We start from the raw sequence: 20,267 nt of genomic DNA, 5'->3' as shown, positions 1-20,267 counted from the left end.
ATCGAAGCAAGGAACGCCCCAGGTGCGAGAGTTCTTCGGGTGTAACTCTACCTAGTCAAAGTTGACAATATTAACCGTGCTGTTGTTCTTAACCAGGAAACGAGGCACTTCCTGGAGTAATGGAAGCCCTAGGCCAGGAGGATGAAGTCTAGATAGCTAAGGTGGCCTGGCTGAGTTAAAATAATAGCCTAAAGTCATATGGATCTATGGTAGTATACCTCACTAAAAATAGCAATGCTAGGAAACTCCTATGGAATACTACTTTGTCATAGCCGGCGAATTAGCATATACTAGCCCCTTCGAGAGCAGATCCGGACTGATATGATGCTATAACTGCCAGGAGGCCGGCTATAAGACATCTCATGCAGTAAGAATTGGGTATATGCAAGGTATGCCGCCGTAGGACACTATTACAGCGAGTGACAGACACTGGTGCCCTGGTGTGTATCCTGTGGCAGGCCGTATGAATTAATTAGTAGAAGTCGTCAGAAACTCTACCGTAGGCGATATGAGTAGGATATTTCAGGTAATCCAACTGAATATAAGAAAACAGGCCATAGTACATGAGAGCTTAATGAAAAATAAGCGACTCTAAGATTATGTAGTGATAGTGATCCAAGAACCACTAACATACCAAAATGACGACTTGCTACCAACAGTCCCTATGAGGCACCCTTGGTGGACGAAAATGTCCCCTACAATTCGGAGATGGCATATGGTCGATCCGGGGCATGTTGTGGGTGAAGGGGGGCATGGAGGCTGAGCAGATACCGATAGAGACGTCGGATGTCTTGAAGCCTTCACAGATCTATTTTTAAAAAAAATGTGTTGAATAGTATGGGACAAGATGACGAAACGAAAAAGCTATTTTTCATCCGGGAGCCGTGATGCCGTAAGTCTCCAAAGGGAGCACAGGACGTGCTGAGCTAAACTATCTACAATTGCTGTCACATTCGACCTCGCCCAGAATACCCGCAATGTCCACTGGCATCAACGGTGAGCTCTGTTACCCAATCTACAAGTGGCACTTTCCTACTTGAAGCCAGCCCTACAGTAGTTTCAAACACATCGTCTAGGGCGTCAATGCATGCCGTCCAAGTCGAGTTCCCATGCAACCACGACTCCATCTAGTTCATCCAGCATATCATCGACACGAAGGCGCGTCATTGTCAAGCCTGTTGCCCGTCAGCGGGATGTGCAGGCGGGGATTATCAAGCCTTGGTTTTCAACCAGTCAGAATTCTCTCACGTCCTTTGCCAAAAGATACCGAAGCAGTCTATCTCTCAGTAGCCAGGGGATAGCAATAGTCAAGGCGTGGCAGTAGGGAAAACTCCTCGAAGGAACCAGAGGCTAGCACGCAGCTTGCCTTTAGGAAGAAAATCTCTGCAACTGGCCGTCGTTTTTAGAAGGCCTTATGCGCCCTCCAATACCTCGGGCCGCCTTGGCTCCGAAGGCCGTCGCGAGGTCCGACTGAATGGCGAGGCCAGCTTTACAGAGAAAATGAACCCTTCTAAGGCCGTTCTCTATGCCTGTTAAGGCCTCGATGGGGCCTCAAGGGCACAAGCGTGGTCGGGTGGCCTGAAAAATGCCCCCCCACTAGCAAGCTGCCACATAACAGCTGCGGGGAAAAAAGGACCTTTACAGGGGAGAGTTGCTGTCCGGACGTCTTCTCACATTTATCATGACATTACAGGGTACTAGTACCTAGTCAAAGGGCCAGGGAATAGCTCCCGAGATAGCCCCACATATCAGCAGCTTGCATTAGCGTCTTTTATATACTCACTGATCACTGAAGAGCCGTGATAAGCTCGTCAATAGTAACTAACCAAACAACGGTAAGTAATGATCCTATTTTCATATTTACTCTGAATCTTTTTGGGAAATTAGGAAGAGATGCAACAAGTAGATAGAGCAAGCTGCTTTAGTCAAACAAATTGGGTTAAGTAAAATTCTTCCATAGAATTCTTGTAGCATTAATGCACATAGTCGCTGGCCGGGCATGGTCTCAACGAGCCTCAGGAATAACAGCCCTTAGTAATTAAATTGGGTGATTTAAAGCAAAACCTGTCGGATGGAATATCCCACGCAACAGCTAGAATCAATTAACTCACTGCTGCTGATCATTATGAATGACCGGACCTATCCAGTGCGACACATATGAACGCGAGTGTTCACAAGGCGCAGTAATACACGAGAGGTCTCACAAGCGTGCTAGGTAAACATGTTAAAGTTCATCTTCATAAGAGCTATTCCCTGATCTACTAACCTCGAACGTAGTAATCCGCTGGTCCCGGGTGGTCAATTGCAATATCCTTCTAGTTTCATGGATACACGGTGAGGTGCAATAACTTTGAATCCGAGATGAAGTATCTTCCTTGTCGCTCTAGCCCAGTCGGAAGTATGACTAGCTATGTTGGGTAGATGAACACCCCAGATACGCAGCTGGCTAACTCGATTAGGCATACACAGAGCAATGGGATAGCTCCCGATCGGTTTAGCAAGGAGGCGGGTACTTGCGCCTAGATTCAAACTTCTTCCATCCCACTGTAACTGCGTAAACGCTGACGAATACCTCATTAAAAGTGATGTCACGCGGATGAATAAATGTCTTTGCGGGTGGATATACACAAGTATGTTATTTGGCTTACCAATCGTCGTTGCAATTAGAATAAGCATGTCTTATAAATCTTCTAGGACAAGACGACCTTGAACCAGAGCTCAAACTCACCCTCATCGGTTTGAACACTCTTCGTCGTTTGTTCGCTATGCGCTCCTCTATCTTTGTATCGATCGCTCTCGTATTTTCAACATCTGTTGCGACTCTGACTGAGCGGTCTCGAAATGCTGCGCTGTCAGTATTCGCAACTATCCCCGATACCCTGAATCTTGAGAACCTCGCATTACGCCGCAACGGCGATATAGTTGTGTACTCTGCATCTGGTTGATTCAACTGGCTCACGTTTTGCTGCTATTGCCGACATTCCTGACGCATCAGGCCTGCTCGGCATTGCAAAGCTCGAAAAAGATGTATTCTACGTCGCTGGCGCAAACGTCACGGGATCAACTCCTATTGCCATAGGCGCCAACGCAGTATGGAAGGTTGACTTGCGAGCACTCAAGATCAAAAAGGACAACACCCTCTCGAAGCCTGCCAAGGTATCTCTTGTGACCGAAATTCCGTCGGCTGGCCTTTTGAATGATATGACCGAAGACAATTGTCGTCTACTGATATCCTACTCAGCCTTGGGTCAGATACTTTTGTTAAACGTCAATACCAAGGAATACAAAACAATCATCAACGACGAAACAACAGCAGGTCGCCCAGAGAGGCTCGTGGCGGCCAATGGCCTATGCACTTATGGTTTTTAATTAAATAGGGCTTATTAGGCCTAGGTAATTATAGGCTTTTTTAAATAATAAGTATTATAATAAAATAGCTATAATACTATTAGTAATTATAATTAAAAGTTAAATTAAATAACTTATTATATAATAGGTAATTAAAGTATATTATATTATAAGGGTTAATAAAAAAGCCTTTAAAGTAAATTATAAAAAAAAGGTTAAGGCTAATTAAAAAGTAAATAAGGCTTTCTAGCTAGTATATATATGACTAGGTTTAGGCTATAATTAAGGTAATTACTTATAATAATATTAACTTAATAAAGCTTTACTTATTAAAAGATAATAAATATTTAAATTATATTAAACTTTAAAAATATTTAAATATACTTTTTAAGACTTATTTATAAATTTAAAAAATATATAAGTTAGATTTATATATATTTTAAGTTTTTTAATATATTTTTTTTAAAATTTACAAGTTGGCCTTAAAAGATATATTTAAGTATTTCTAAAACTTAATATAATTTAAATATTTATTACCCCTTAGTAGGTAAAGCTTTATTAAGTTAATATTATTATAATTAGCTGCCTTAATTATAGCCTAAACCTAGTTATATATAACTCAGCTAGAGGGCCTTACTCTTTAGCTGGCCCTAATCTTCTTCTTATAATCCACTTCAAAGGCCACTCTGTTGCCGACCCCTGCAGATACCACGCTTAAATCATCTACTGCGCAGTAAGTGATCTAATCCGACTTCCCATACCTTGTGATCGCAACTACTAACAGCATCATAGCTTCACTGCCACGATGCTTAGAAGAAGCCTGTAGGAACCTAATTTCGATAAGCCTTATCTAATAAAGGGCTATAATATAACCTATAAAATTAAGTAAGCTATTAAGAAAGATAATTATAGTAAGTTTTATAATATAATAATAGAAATTAAAATAAACTAAGGAAAAAAAGATAATACTAGCTATATTAAATTAGTAATCTTTAATTATAAGATCTTCCTGCTTATATAGCCTTATTATTAGCTAATTAATAGAGGCTTCTTTAATTATAAAATAAAGCTACTTTATAAGCTAGAAGGGAAGTTACTTAGAGGGGTAAATCTAAGCTAGAGGGAAAGGGAATTCATTAAGGCCCTTTGCGGCGGCTTGCATAATAAGTGGCTTAAGGCCATCCGGTGGCAGGCCAAGAAGGTACTAGAGAAGACTAAGCCTTAATGAGAGGGGGATGGCGTACTGCGTGATCTGGGATGGAAGAGGGGTAATTATAGGGTTTAGAGAAATAGGAAGAAAATATATTAAGTTTTTTATATATTTAGTTACCTAAAGTTAAAAACATAAAGTTGTAATATTAGTATTAGTAGTATAAAGAGGGTTAAATAAGTTATAGGATTTAATATATAATAGATTTAATAAATTAGCTAAATATTAGTATATTATTAATATAAATAGGGGAAGTTATTTAATATATTATAATAATTAAAGCTTTAACAACCCTTTATAAGTAATATTTAATATATTTATCTCTCTTATACTTTCTTATAAATAAAGCTTTTTTACTTATTATATTAATACCTCCTTTATATATAATAGCTAATAAATAATATAAACTTCTTATTCCTATTATAAGCCTGCCTCCTTACTACTTTAGCTTTTATCTTAGTGGTAATAATATACTATCTTTTCTAAATAAATAAGGCGCTAGCTTAGCCTCTGCAAATCTATACTAAGGCACTTAGAGAATACTTATGTTTCTATTTAAAATAGAAAGTCAGCCCTATGCCATAAATCAGTATATCTACTTAAACTGTGTTTTTTTAACAACACGTTATAGGTGACCTCAATCCGTTAGGGTGCAATGTATTCAGGTCGTCTGTTTATTAGCAACGTGTTTCTTTTACTATAGGGAAGCCATTGTACAGAGCTAAATCAGCCGCGCAGGTAGTATAGGGTATAGTTACTACGCTCATTTCTTGACACATCCAAGGTTATACTTTTTTCGAGAAACACATATAATATAATTTAAGTCAGGTCGAGACTGAAGAATGGCATCGATCTTTATGTATTGTCCGACTTCAAATAATTGGCCCCACCCGCCTTAATCATTTCTACGATATATTAGCAATAGTCTCCATTATCTTCGCGAATTTTAAGATACGCGGGGATAATAATTGTTCCACATTCTAAGTATAATTGATACTATTCCACTGTTCCTGTTGCACAGCCCTGCCCTTCTTCTTGACGGTATATTTCCAAGAGGCTTGCTTTCTTGATGTATTCCATCACGATCTCCTCTTCCGTCTTCTCTTCGGTTGTTTTCTCTCCCTCTTGTCTCCGTTGTTGCTTCACAAAAGCGCTTTGAGTAGCACCCTGAGGATGTACCTGATCATACACCTGCTCCGTTCGCTTGTCGGTATTCTCTGTTACCCTCTCGCACTCTATTTGTTTCTTGCCACGAAGATCAATTTGCGATTCCCGTTCACTAGCGTTTTCGCTTTGTCTTTGCTCCCTCACACTCTGCGTTATGACGCTCTTTAGGAGTTTCTCATACTCTAATGCTTCACTTGCGTGTCGTTGAGCTTCAGTCTCGCTGGATGCCATCGCTTCTCGCAGATCATCCTGGTATTTCTGATGGCCTGCAACTTCTTGTCGTTGAATCTGAATCTAAAGTTCATTTTGTTGCGTGGCCTTCTCCAAATGGGCGTCCTCCTCTCTCCCGCTACGCAACATGTCTTGGGTTGATGGTTGAGTTGTATCGCTAGTACCAGCCATCCCCAAAGATCCATCGAGGGGGAAAGAGGACTTAGAATTATTACCCAGGGTGGGAACAGCATCCTCGGCATATTGAGCCTGAGGTTTCATAGCGTCGGTGGGCTGAGCGGGACTCGCGGTATCTCCACCCTCTTGGTGAGCCTCCCCTTTCTCCGTGTCCCTCTCTCGGTGTGCTTCTAATACATCTCGTATCATGTCTTCAGGATCAGCCTTCTTCTTGAGGTACTTCTGAATGAGCTTCCAACGGACGATGACATCTTCCTTTTCAGCATCGGAGCTTTGCAGCCACTCTTCATATCCTTGAGTCACCCTTGAAGCGACGATGTAGTTCTGCACAGTGCTGCCGAACAATTTCTGCACTTCTTTGTTTACTCCCTTCATGAAGTAAGCGGGGATACTCCAGAGGGCTGCATTCGGCTTGATCAAGAATCCACCGACCCCTTTGCCAATTCCTTTGACGAAGCCGCCGGCACCGTCTTTCTGGGCGCCTTTCCAGGGTTGAGTGAACAAGCCAGTGACACCGTCGTACCAGCCGAAACCAAACTCTTTGCCTATTGCCTTAAAACCCGACTTGAGATCGGTCACTTTCTCTTGGGGGCGTACGGTCTCATCCCCCCAAAGCTTGGGGACATTGTGGAACCCTCTTGTAAAACTCACAGAGATTTCCGCTGGTGATTCCAACGCCGCTTTTACAATACGCCCGAAGCCTTTGCTCGTGTGCGCTCTAGTCTGGCGCAGCATATCATAGTCTTTGCCAGAGAGGCTCGGAAGACTTTGAACAGTAGCAAGAGATTCTTGGCTATTCAAGCCTGTCCGTTTTTGTTCTGAGAAGGTCAGCGGGATACTTCCCCCGATACGCAAGGCCTTACCTTTGCTTGATGTTGTCGACAACGAAACCTGTGACTGCTTTCGGCTCGACGTGGACGGAATCGGTAAAGCCTTGAGTGTCTCTGAGGGAAAATCGGCTACGCCCATGGCCATATTACCTAATGCCCTACAAATTGCTGCAAACCCTCCAGAAATTGGATCCCAAGGCCCTTCATCGGTAACGTATTCTCGTGATCTAAAGAGCTTTAAGTCATGAAAATCCAAGAGATTCGCATTCGCCAGAGTCCAAGCGGCAAAAGCGCTCAGCCTGACCTGGGTATGCTTGATACGCCATGTAGCAACTCGAGATGGTGCAAGGGCGCAACGAAGTCGATTAACCTCGAGATGTTGATGAAGTGACTGAGCACCAATATCGCACCCTCGCTCTGCTATAATCTTGCTTGCGAGTTCTTTGGCGCGTTCCAGACTTTCCGATTTCAGACAAAAGTTAATAGCATCAGCTAGTCTATCCGCTGTGAGTTGTTTATGAGGGATCGGATCTGGACCGACGCCTGCCTGTGAGACCATGGCGCCCCAGAAAGGCTGGTCTCCAAAGAATGGAACAACTACAGTCGGTCGACCTGCTTTGATACCTGCCGCTGTAGTTCCTGCACCACCATGGTGAACAACACACGAGACGTGCTTAAAAAGCCAGTCATGTGGCACGTTACCTAGCATAAAGACGCCGTCAGGAATACGTAGCTCATCTGCGCCCATGCCTCCCCAACCTTTAGAGAGAAGAACACGTTGGCCTGTCTTTCTTACGGCCTCAAATATGAGATCAGTCATCGCGTTGGGGTCTCTCAAAACAATACTGCCGAACCCTATATAAACGGGTGGGGGGCCGGCGTCGAGAAATGCTTGGAGGTCGAGAGAAGGGGTGTAGTTTGAGGCTAAATTGAGGAAGTAGAATCCGGAGATGGATATTTGAGAACCCCAATCTTTCGGCTTCGGTATCAAAGCGGGAGACCAGCAATATGTGTGAGGAATTTTGAGACGTTGGAGCATCCCAGGGGCCCAGATAACGCTGACAGGATCCAAACCGAGACACTTGGCACGAAATCGGTTGATGATATCACTTAGTCCCTGCCATGCGAGGAGTTCGATCATAGCATAACTGATATAGTTTGTGAGTTGAGGGTCGGTGTTGGACGATTGGATGTTGGCCAGGGGATGAGGAAAAGCTTGTGTTGGCGAATAGGGCATCGTGAACATAATGTGGAGAGGAATGCCCAATCTTTCTGCGCAATGGATATGGGCAAAGCTTGGTGGGTTGGCGATGATGCAGTCGGCGATGAAGGGGCTTGCTGCAGGTTCCGAAGTACCATCGCCGGTAGCATCATGACTCATTCCATCACCTGCTTTATAGCATGATCGCCAGCAGCCTTGAATGTATTCGGTAACATCCCTTCTTCGCTGACCGACGTCTCCCTTTAGCAAACTGCCAAAGCCTGGCATCAGACCGGGATTCTTGACCATGAAGGACATCAGTTGGGAAGGGTCGCCTCCGATACTGAAGAACTCGAGACCATTCTCCAGCACGAAGTTCTTGAAGTTCGGATGGGTTGCTAGACGTACGCGATGGCCGTAAGTATCTTTTAGAACTTTCCCCAGGGCAACGAAGGGTTGCACATCGCCGCGGGAGCCCACAACTTGGATGACGACGTTTAATTGAGGGGGCTTGGAGATCCCGTCACCTCCCAAGTCAGAGGATATGTAGGAAATAGGAGGCGGTCGAGTTTCTTGAACACTCTGAGCTTGTTGATGTAAAGCAGGAGAAAATACCTGGGATAAACGCCGGTTGAGCTGATTGATGCGAATGTTGACACGGCCATCTTCAGTTACAGACGCACTGGTACCCAAGCCGTCTTTTGCGTTACAAATCTCGCCATAGGCGTCGCCGTAGGCTGGAGGAGGCACGTCATCTTCGTTCGGATCAAGAGTAACAAGGTCGGTCTCATCCAAGAGGGCCTTACGTCTTGCGGGCTTTGTGGAGTCAGTAATGACCTGGGCAGTAGCGGCAGCCTGTGCTTGTACAAGTATGGTTTGCTGGATGCCGGTTTCAGATGTCGGTTCATCCTCTTTTGAGGGAGAATGGGTGGTCATGTTGTTGATGAGAGACGACAACGTGGGTCAACCTCAGTCAGTCAGGATTGTAAAGACTATGGGCATATGATACAAAAGACGAGCATTATAGTCACAGGAATCGGCTTTAACAGAGTGGCGCAACTAACTTCTTAGCTATTATTATATATCATCTCGCTGCTTAATTATATCGTCAGATGATGCCAAGGCACGATTCCTTTCCTAGTTAGTCAGGTACGAGATCCCTTCCTGGTTAGACCGATACGAAGTTCTCGCCCTTGCTCCAATTAACAGTCACGGCTTAGGCAGGCTTGGTGAGATCCACGCTTACCCGGTGTTGCCCGATCCTTCCAGCCGCGTAGCCGCAGTGTGTATTGTTAAACCGCAGGAGCTAAATTGGCAGGCAGTGTATTTTCACAAAAGGAGCTGCTTTTCCTAAAATAGATAGGTTACCTGAATGATTACCCCTCTTTTAGAAGAATATTATAGACAGAGCAGATAGTTAATTTAATTACGCAATTCACGGGTTTAATACTTATCCCTTAGGGGACGAGGAGGTATTATTAGAGTATTATAGGACTTTTGCCTTCTTTGAACTATTACTAATTAACTCGCTATATATAAGCCTGTTAATATATAATAAGTAATAATTAAGGTTATAATTAATAACCTATATAATAAAAAAATATTTATATCTAGGTGTAATTTTAGCTATAATATAGTTAATATATAGGTATAATACTTTTCCCTCTTATATTTGACTTTTTATTTACTTAACCAGTTCTTGGTAACTAGTAATATTAGTAGCTTTAATTAAAGCTAGAACCCATCTTGCCCTTTAGGCCCTTTAGAATAAGCCACAGCTAAGTATCTATTATATTATAAAAATATATTAAGTCTCTAAGCATAGATTATATTACTAGTAATACAATATTTAATTATACTATAATTCTATTTTAAACTTATAAACACTTTTTAACTAAAGAAAGGATATAATATTTTATTTTATTTCTAATGTAAATTTATAAGGATTTCTTATATAATTATATTTTATAAAGAAATTAGCAAATTATTTAGTAACTAAGTATAATAAATTATTTACTAATATATATTAGGTTTTTAGCTTTATTATATAATAATTAAAAGCTAAGAATATATTTATTTTATAAATATAATTATTAAAGAGCTAATTATATAAATTTAATTATTATTTATATTAGATTCTAGCTTATATAAAATATAATTATAAAAGATAATACTTAATTAATTAATACTTAAAAGTTCAATAAGATTAGCTTTAAAATATATAATATAAAATTTAAAATAATTACTATAAGTAAAAGAAGATAAGAAAGGCTAAAATTAATATAACTTAGAATTATCCCTTATTTATATTAATATTTAGTTAATCTCTTGATTCTAACTCTATTTATGCTTATGTCGCAAATACCACAAGTATAATATAACAGCTGCACCTAACCATTACGCCATGAGGCAAAAGATTGGCTAATAACTGCTATTGTAGTAATTACAGTGGTGCATACACCTGCTTATAGAAGCCTTATAGCGCTGTTACAGGCACGAATCGTAACATATAAAGATCTTGGAAATCGATGTCAGGCGTGCGTTGTCGCAATCCTGAGGCTGTCGGGCATGTCGGTGGTGTAGTATTACATGTCAACCCATTTGACTACAATGGTATCATCATGTAACCCTCTCTTTCAAACTGAACTTCCAAGCCCATCAAAAATGCGTTACAACTTGATATACTCAATTGTTTCTTGCCACTCTCCCAACAGCCCCCACGGCTTTGTTAAAAACCTGGCTTCAAGCGTGCATGGATAAGCCGGGCTGGACACAATGCGGTGGTCAAAGTCTTGAAAGTCAAAAGGCATCTCACTCGGGTTGAATATCCGTGACTCATCATTGGGCAGAGTGAGACCATGTAATCTTGAAGCCTCGTCTGGCAATCCTTGCCCGTTGAGATGTCTTTCTTCCAGCTCAATGATACGTTTTGCAGTTACGTATGCGTGATGTGCGTTCCACAGCCCTTCGCGTTGAGGTGCTAATCGCAATAGTTCCAGGGCGCGCCTTCGTGTGGTAGGATAACGGCATTTCAACACGGCATAGTATAGAGGCCCCAGGATTTGTATATCAAAAGACAGCAGTTGAGGCGTCGCCATTCTCCCACTTAGTTTGGTGATTTGTTCCGCGTAATGCACAAGCTCTTGGAAGTCGGTATGATAGGCGTCGGTAGCCGTCTCAGCAGCTGCGGTACAAACTCTCAACCAGATGTAAATGACTTTATAATGTACCAAGAGTAGATTGAGCGGCTCTTGTTTGACCGATTTACAGGCAGCCTGCATCCGTTCGAGAAGTCCATATAGTTGAGCACGCCATGTGTCTAGGCTTGTTTGAAGTTTGGCTTGTTCAACGAGATCGTCCATGTCGATTTGGAACGCATCTGCTTTGAGACTGGCTTCGCCAATGAATCGGATACATTGGTCTGAGATCACAAGGAGCCGCCGTCTAGAATGGGCAAGGTCTTCATGAAGAGCACCTTTGTCATCTGCCTGGGCGTGTATTGGCGGCGTTGGTATGCCAGCGAGTAGGCAGAGCACATTCAGGCCCGAGAACATGGGCACGATGTAATCTTCGATGGCTCTAAGATCGTTGGATAAGATATTGGACGCTATTCCTGTGGTCTCATTGTTGCGATGGAGCGTAGCCAGGATATTGAAACCATTCCGAGCGTGAAATAGAGAAGACTCGACTTTTCCTTTGAGAAACTCGATACATGTGAACAGGAGGCAACAGACCAAAGGCACCAAGCTCGAGTCGGGGTGCGCTTGAATGCGAGCTGATAGACTTCTTATTGCTGCGCTCCACTCTTCTCGAGCGTTGGAATTGGCATTGACATAGCCCACCGGATGCCTCGTAGCCTCCTCAATGTCATGATAAATGGTGCTGATGGCTGATACGGCGTGTCTAATCGATGGTTCGGAGTGTGACAATTGCAACACAAGCCTACTCCAGAACGTTGAGTTGAACTGACCATCCAATTTTCCAGCAACATTTCGTTGGAAGAAGTCAAGGCCGCGGTCATTGATGCCAGATACCAGTTGTGTTTGCGTAGGAGGCACATAAACCGTGATGACGCTTCTTCGTGGGGGTGTTGTACGCGCAGCGTTGTACTCACATTTTCGGCATCCAATGGCGCAGCGTCGACAAGTTGGTTTTGCTTCGTCGCATTTCACCCGACGAGTTTTGCAAGTGCTACATCCGGTTCGAACTTTGGATGTACTCTCTCGGGCCCTCTTGGGTGCAAGACACAGTCCGGGGCTCATGGCGACGATTTGTAGATTTGCAAATCGAAGGTGTCCAGAAAAGAGTTCACCAAAACTTCAAAGGGTTATACGAGACAGATCGGGCGGACTGTTTCATTCCCAGGTTGATCAAGCAGAGGAAAAGTCAAGGCATGCGACCGGTCGGTTCAGCGTAAGCTGGAAGAGGGGGCTAGGACGGCGTGCTTGAGCTGCGCCACTACATGCTGTGCCGAGATGCGGAAATACATTTTGCCGGTTTCCGAACTGGACTTAGGTGTCAAGAAGCAACAATAGGAGCCCTTGTTTTTGGGCCCGTGATCTAGCGGCCTTTGGGACACTGAGAAACCGAGATTGCTTGACATTAGCATCTAGTAGATGCCATCTCCAAATTTTGTCGTTTTCTTCACACCGACTTATGATACGCGACACACGCTAACCTGGGGCATCTTTGACAAAGAGCTACAAGCGCCAACTTCATCATAATATAGTCACAATTGCTCGCTGCTGCAATCATAATACACATTACGGCCAATTGTGTATTAAAGTATAATGTCCAAACCGAGACTATCTAAAGGTAGATTGGTACAAGAATGAACGAGAAATCAAACATCATATAAGGGTGTAAAGCTTACAAAGTCATACATGAGCGCCGTATTATGTTATGCTGCGTAGTGCCATGATGTCATGAAACCCAGATATAAGAAAGAAATGCTTTACAGGAGGAAAGAAAGACCAGCGAAAACAGCGGCCACGCCGGCAAAGGTTTTCTTCGCGGCGCCAGCGGTGACTACGAGAACCTCAAGCGTCTCGTTAGAGCCGGTGGTCAGAGGAGCCTCAGGCTTAGTGGTGTTCTCGGGGCTCTCGGGAGTCTTAGGTTGTTTGGGAGTTCCAGGGTGCTCAGGGCTGACAGGCTTGTAAGGTTGTTCGGCCTTGGAAAGCTTGGAAGATTGCTCAGGAACATCAGGGACAACAACAACAGGGGACTTGCCAGGGTAGATAGGCTTAGGGACTCAGGATTAGCAGGAGGGCTAGCAGGCATATACTCTCCGTTTAAGCACTTCTTATAGGTATAGCAGGCATTCTGGCACTCTTTGAAGTAATAGCAGTCCTCGTTGGCATTATAGATAAACCTATAGGCATAATTCTTAGAGTAGTATTAGTTATACTCCTCCTCCTTATAGTTAATATAATAGCAGCTTCTATTATTGCATATCTTAGGCATATTCTAGGTATTATTATTATATTTATGCTAAGTATAAAGGCTATCTTTAAAAATGGCCTAGAAGCTAGAGCAGGTATAGCAGTAAGTCTAAGGAGAGCAGTAGTTACTATGGCAAATGATAATAGCATCGGTAGGGAAGGCAGGCCCTAACCTTTTGCTATCTTTATATCCCTCTTAGCTAACACAAGCAGTCCCTCCAGACCTCTGGAGCATACCCAGTTACTACAGCCTTCATTTCTTCCCTTTAGCTACCAGACTAGGTCTCAAGAGGCTAGCCATCTTGGCCCTAAGATCCTTAGAGATATGCCTATTTTGAAAAACTACTTTTGCTACCTCTAGAGACTCCTTATCCTTATCTATAGCTAATCTCCCCTCTCTTAGGGTATTTTTCTCTATTTTCTTTACTCTTTCCATATCTCTTCACTTACTCCTTTATGTTGTATTATAAGCAGACAAAAAGCAATTGAGCAAAATACCTTAGATAGTTAATACAAGAGGTCGGGAAATCGAAGTTTTGCTACATCGGTGCACGCAAACACTTGATCGGCCAGCAAACTCCGACAAGCAGCCACTACACTTGAAAGGCCGTTATTTTCAATCAAGCTTCTGACTTTGAGTAGAACTATGGACCACCTGGTGGATAATAGCCAAGATATCCAGACATTCCTACATAGGACACCAGAACTATAAAGCCCTCAGATCCAACTCGAGTTATGTTTATACCACTTTGACATCTAGCACAGGAGCTCCTTTGAATAACAAGTTACTCTGGGAATAGGCCAGACCAATGCGACAAAATGACTTATCGCCATCAGCATTTTCAGATTGACCCAACACTAACATGAAGAATTCTCTGTCACTCTCGTCGCCTCGAGCACTGTATCTCGAGCCAATGTACAGGCAATGAATCTTGGCCGTGAACTTGGAGGGTTTTGGATCCTGCTTAGCCCTTGATACATTGCCATTATTCAAGACGAGGATGCTGTCAGGAGAAAACTCCCATTTGTCTGTAGGCCCCGATATTTTATAATAGAGACTTGTTTGAGGGTCGTCGCAGGTCAACATCGCCTCAGCGATCTGTCCTCTCATGAGAAGGTGGCCGGCAGTGACCCCGCCGAATGGGTTGAGCCCTGAAACATTAGAGTTGGCTTCAATGATGGTGAAGCTGGGTTCGAAGGTACTGATCGTTCTCTCTACCAGACTCTTCACTGCTCCATGTATCGAGGCCCACGACCATGAGGGTGCCACATACTGCGTGGAAAGGGTCGGTAAGTCTTGATACTCTCTATATGCCCTGGCCCAGCATAGCTCGATACCAAGGTTATCCTCCCACATGCCTGCAAGATAACGGGACTTTGTGATTTTATGGACACGAGACGCGACGCCACTCAGTGCCGGTAATTTGTCAGTGACAAAGGTGAGATGACGACGTGAGTAGTATGTCACTAGGTCATCCCACATATCCCAAACAAAATTCATTATGTTGGCGTCGGAAGAGGTGGAGCTGGGGCTATCCGGGCGCGAGAGTGCCGAAGCATTTGACGAAATTGCAGAGTCGAAACCTGGCGGAGTTATGCCCATGGGATTTTCGCTCCCCAAGATATCGTCACTACTATCTCCCACTGACCTGTCGATATCGCGATCCATATCCGGATTCAAGCTAAATCTTAGAATAGACAAAACTTTAGAAAAGCCCAGCCTTTCAGATACTTCAAGATCAGGTATATATCTTTGTGGCACAACATGTTCTAAACACTCCCAAATGAGTTCCGACGGCGTGAAATAAACTGTGCGCGATGACATGGCAGCCTCTTGCCATGTCCACGCTCGCGTAAAAAGTATTCCTTCTTCTTCTGGCTCGCTCGGTATGCGCTGCGCGTAAACGTCTTCGCTACTCGAACCATTTGTCAGGTTGAGTTTAGCCGGCCACCACCTCTTGTCTCGTGGGCCGAGAAATGGGATGGTAGAATTTGGTGATGTGGCTGTTGAGATAGTCAAGAAGGAGTTTTCGTAGTAATCGCACATTTGCAAAGACTCAAGTTCCCAGTCCGACTGGCTGTCTTGAATAATGCAAAGTGAATCAATCCATATATAGTCGATTTTTAGCATCCGAACGATCCAAATCGCTTGCTGGAAGACAATCGGTAGGGAATTTGCATCGATTGACTTTTTCATGTCTTCGAAGTTGGAAATAATTGTCCTGAGTGGTTGTTTACGACCCCAGCAGTGGCTCAATGTTACGTATCGTGCTGGGACGTTCTTTAACTCGACAAGCCGGATATCTGCGTCAGAAGAGCCAACACTAACGACGCGCGTTGGAAGCGGTGACTCGAGCTGTTTTTTGCATGGCTCGTGTTTGGTGCTGCATTCTGACATCTGTGCATTGATGAAATTTACGGATGCATCGAGCTCGGTTGATTCGGGATATGCGCTGAGGATTCCAAGGTCAGGAATGAATCGAGACTAATGTTTGGGTTATTATGAGCCTCGATACTCGTACAGATGAAGTAAGTTGTCTACCTTATCATGAGAATAGATGATAAACCCGGCCTTGCTCGCATAGCTATCCTCGGAGCCTGGGTTCTTCTCAGAGAAGTACTCAACGCTAATAAGCCCATCCTCTTTGCTACGAACAAAAATCTGAGTTGTCGGTCCATCAGCCAGGCTATTCATGGCTGATTTGAGAATACGACAGTATCCACAATCATCTCTGAGACTTTGAGTCCCGATAGTATTGAATTCATCATCATCGTCACCGGGCTGTAGGTCTCTGCATATAGGACAGCTCTGCGTAGCGTTGACTATGGCGTCGAGCTCAGCTATATGTTGGTGAGCGGAATTCTCCATAGCGGTGTGCAAGTTGAATGAAGAAAACCACCAGGTACATGAGCATGTACAAGGTAGAGCTACCTATAAATTCAGGTGGCGAAATCGAATCCATTCACAAGAAAAATACCAGGTGGGGGATGTGTATATATACCCATGTCGTAGAGTCTTAGCTCCTGAAGCGGCATGGCTGAGCAAATCATGCAAGTGTAAGCGCTTAGAGTCGTCTATTTTAGCTGATTGGTTTGAGATACAATTGCAATGAACCAGAGCCATTTTTCGAAAACTAGTCCCCACTTCTTAGGGCTGTCTGCAAGCGGGATTCTTACTTGCTTGCTGTTAGTGAACTTGGGGATTTCGCGCCTCTTATTTATCTCTTTATTATTTATCATGTACCTTGATCTATCTTACAGAGATATCGGGTAAGGTTTCTTAATCAATATTTTATCCTCGGGAATACTTCTTTTGTGACCTTGTTATCTCTCGTCACGTAATACATGACTAAGCATTTTCTCCACATGGCTCTCTCTTTGTAAGGCTTCTAGGCTAAGGGGACTGCGAAGGGGTTTGCCACGCTACACCGCCCTTCTGGCTCACAAATCTTGGCTTCAACATTGTCAACATGAAACTTGGAAGGTAATGAAACCTGCTCATTGAAGTCTGGCCACTTGTATCTTACAGAATCACTAAATAATGCCCGGACAGGAGAAACTAGGCAAACCAGCTCCTCGTAGCCGAACGGGTTGTCTGGAATGCCGTAGGCGTCACATTCGATGTGATGAGCAACAACCAAAATGGTAGGTCTCCGATGACCCAAAGGATACCACGGAAGAGAGAGACTAATATGAAATAATATCAAAGTGGTAATTGCCTTCGATCTAGGAAACACCGCGTATGCGAGTACCCTATGCCCACGTTGACACTACGCGACCGAAGAGCCCAGGCGAAAGCGCGTAGACCGTGGGACCAGTTGACGTTTGCTGCAGCTAAAACTGTGACTATGTCCCCGGAAACCTTGCCTTGTGAGGTTATTATAAGCGATACCTTTAGCACAACATCAGATCCTTTTGATAGTCTTTCTATCAACTTATCTTATCAGTCGAAAGAGCTCTTATACCACTGTAAGTGGCCCAGTTTAATATTAAGTAAATGAACCGACCGGAAAGCTTACTTTTTAACGGTTAGTTTATCAATCTGTTGAGAGATTTGACAAAGTCTCGCAACAAAAACTCGCCTATCGGTATGGCATGACAAGCGGTTTTCGCTCTCTTTAGTTCTATACTCTAACCTCGAAGAGAAGCCTATCGCCTGTCACTGGCAACTCCTATGCGCTTCGGTCCGTAATGCTTTTTGCCGCATTACACTATGATTGGTCTACAGAAGAAGGCATGCAAGCGTTCGAATCGACCTTTCTACACCATAAGATTAAAGCTATACAAGCTATCAATGGCTGGATCGCCGGGGGACATCCTCAACTGATAACTTCCATTATTCGACAAATTGCCACATTGTGCTTCATTGAAGTAAGTTAAATATGGCCTATACAAAAGCTCCATGGACTTGTGCATTTGGGAAATTTCTGTCCTACTCACAGCTCATCCTCTTATCTCAGCTTTGCTTGGGAAGTTTAGCTAGTGCCAAAACCCACATCGATGGAATGGTAGTCCTCTTAAATCAGCAAAGACTGCGAATACACGAACAACCAGACCCATACAGATTTCAGGATGCCGAAGAATACCAACAAGACGAAGAGCTCACTGATCGATACTTTCTGCTGTACGTCTTCTACCCTGATAATGCGCCAAATGGCCAATGGACATTTAACAAGCAAATGTGTTCTCCCATATCCGATGCGTGCTGATTATGGAGCAGAATACTTAGCTTTTATACCCGCTATACACTGCACAAAGAGCCATACTCCGGCCAGAAGTCAGGAGAAGATGGGACCCCGGCACCTGCAAGTGAAACTACTCTATCGCACCCCTTGAATCAAATAGAGAGAAACTGTGACCCTTCACTCAAGCTACTTTCTCTTCGCACGATGCTCTTATTTTCAAAGCCCGTGCCACCACGAGCAACTTTGAGCTGGATAAACGGAAGGGACACGATTGAAAGATTAAAAGCCATCACCGAGAGTCTGGACATGATGTACGGAAAGCCGCATATCGACCATGACGAAGTCCAGTTCGCTATGGCATGCACGAACTGTGTCGCGTCACAGATTCATCTCGACCAGTTAGCTTCTCACATCGCCTCATTCTGTTACACCAAGGATGAATTGATAAGGAAGGAAACTGAAGTTTTGGAGAAGCTACAGGAACAAGAACTTCGTACTACGTGGTGTGGCCTATATATTGCTTCTAGCATCTATATCCACCGTGTTCTTGGGCTTGGTGAACCAGAAGAAACGATGGCCCACGATTATATTATTCATGTTTTCAAGAAGGCTCTTATGAAACAGTTTGGGCGTATGGGGGATGGCAGATCGATGAGTGACCAGCTTCTACTCTGGGAGATGATGTTGGGCGCCATCAATGTCACAGTAGACAGTCAAGGTTCTGATCAACAAGCCACGAAATATTTCTCTCAGGCAATCTGGCAATGGAGCCGGACTGCTCAGATAAGAAATTGGTCAGATGCCAAAGCTATTCTAGCAAGAATAGCATGGCCAGAAGTTAATGCGATGGAGGATACTGCGAGGCAGATATGGGAGCGATCATGTGGTGAAACATGGTATTGACTTCTTCTCCTACAACTTGTTACAAAGAGGTTTGCAATAAAAAGGTAGAAGAAGAATAAGTATTTTAGAGTTAGAGACTATAGACAACAGAGGTAAGAGTAACTCGGAGTCAGCTTTTAGATGATTATGATTTCTTCCAGTTCCATTAAGTTTTAATATCTCACCAATTACTGGAATGCACTGATACTGTTGTGTGCTAGTTTGATTCAACCCTAATCCAAATAACACTGCCGTCATTTGACCTCGTATCTGCACCTCGTGCATGAAATGATTACTACGCTGAAGAATCACATCGACGCCATTAAGCGTCCTCGTATGCACTGATACAACTCTTCTTCCTCAGGTTGCTACTCTGAGATTGATGCATCTCTCTCACCAGGCATGTCATGCATGAGGCGGCAGAACCAATAAAATCTGCTAGCTTTATTCTTAGTATAATCCCTTTTGGGCTCTTTACCCGAACTAAGGGGGCTCAAATGTACCCTGTCTTTTCAGCTCAGAATGCGACATTCAATGTTCTCTAGCCTTCGTTACCCATGCTAGGGTGATACGAAAGGGGATTAGAATTAAATTGATTAGCCTATAGTGGGTAATTTCGGAGTTTATCTGCCGAGCTCTTGGCATGTGATATGGACAAAGCGAGAAGGGTGTCAAGAGAACACGGTTGTTAGTGGATGAGGATTGAGAGATAGTAACCCTGCGAAATAGACTTAAATGCTGACGAAAGAGAAATAAAGATATAGTATAATTGACTATAGTACTAGATGAATGGACACTTTACTTCAAGGCTCTGTTCTATCTGAGAAGATAGAAGAGAAACCAAAGACAGGAAGCCTCCAACTTGAAATATGTTCCATACAATAAGCCTCATGAAAGAAAGAGCTAGGACTTGGTGGCTAAGTACCAACATGCAGGTCAGAGAATGTAGGCGAGCGTTTCAGCCTGGCATAAACGCCAGTTTATTGATCAATCCTCTCTCCTCCAACGCAATGGGACGCAGCAAGATCCAAAGGGAAAGGATTGATTGCCGACATCCATATATATTTCACTTAGGGCATTGGGAGTCAGATCTCA

At 43.5% G+C, this 20,267-nt stretch overlaps 5 protein-coding genes across 5 annotated transcripts; 2 read left to right on the top strand and 3 right to left on the bottom strand.

The window, feature by feature from the left end:
• Nucleotides 1-2,765: 2,765 nt before the first annotated feature.
• FOBCDRAFT_276264 (uncharacterized protein) lies at nt 2,766-3,369 on the top strand (the record flags this gene model as incomplete). The annotated part of the gene is made up of 2 exons (XM_059611516.1): nt 2,766-2,940; nt 2,996-3,369. 2 exons carry the CDS (start codon nt 2,766-2,768, stop codon nt 3,367-3,369), a joined length of 549 nt encoding a protein of 182 aa, XP_059467430.1.
• Nucleotides 3,370-5,554: 2,185 nt separating this feature from the next.
• On the bottom strand, nt 5,555-9,100 carry FOBCDRAFT_203757 (putative glucosyl/glucuronosyl transferase; the record flags this gene model as incomplete). The annotated part of the gene is made up of 2 exons (XM_059609082.1): nt 5,555-5,991; nt 6,121-9,100. The coding sequence occupies 2 exons, from the start codon at nt 9,098-9,100 to the stop codon at nt 5,555-5,557; spliced, it is 3,417 nt and encodes a 1,138-aa protein (XP_059465252.1).
• Nucleotides 9,101-10,472: 1,372 nt separating this feature from the next.
• Nucleotides 10,473-12,426, bottom strand: FOBCDRAFT_185904 (uncharacterized protein; the record flags this gene model as incomplete). The annotated part of the gene is made up of 1 exon (XM_054705239.2): nt 10,473-12,426. The coding sequence occupies one exon, from the start codon at nt 12,424-12,426 to the stop codon at nt 10,834-10,836; it is 1,593 nt and encodes a 530-aa protein (XP_054561214.1). The 3' UTR covers nt 10,473-10,833.
• A 692-nt stretch (nt 12,427-13,118) lies between these two features.
• On the bottom strand, nt 13,119-16,474 carry FOBCDRAFT_321185 (heterokaryon incompatibility protein-domain-containing protein; the record flags this gene model as incomplete). The annotated part of the gene is made up of 3 exons (XM_054705238.1): nt 13,119-13,406; nt 14,351-16,090; nt 16,148-16,474. The coding sequence occupies 3 exons, from the start codon at nt 16,472-16,474 to the stop codon at nt 13,119-13,121; spliced, it is 2,355 nt and encodes a 784-aa protein (XP_054561213.1).
• Nucleotides 16,475-17,146: 672 nt separating this feature from the next.
• On the top strand, nt 17,147-19,300 carry FOBCDRAFT_262490 (uncharacterized protein; the record flags this gene model as incomplete). The annotated part of the gene is made up of 6 exons (XM_059611300.1): nt 17,147-17,250; nt 17,315-17,475; nt 17,553-17,574; nt 17,754-17,976; nt 18,048-18,229; nt 18,326-19,300. The coding sequence occupies 6 exons, from the start codon at nt 17,147-17,149 to the stop codon at nt 19,191-19,193; spliced, it is 1,560 nt and encodes a 519-aa protein (XP_059465251.1). The 3' UTR covers nt 19,194-19,300.
• Between the last annotated feature and the right edge of the window lie 967 nt (nt 19,301-20,267).

This window comes from Fusarium oxysporum, chromosome VI (genome assembly GCF_013085055.1).
Source record: "Fusarium oxysporum Fo47 chromosome VI, complete sequence".
In the NCBI taxonomy this organism is placed as follows: Eukaryota; Fungi; Ascomycota; class Sordariomycetes; order Hypocreales; family Nectriaceae; genus Fusarium; species Fusarium oxysporum.
Note: the sequence above shows the minus strand (reverse complement) of the source record. Positions and strands in the feature narration are given on the sequence as shown.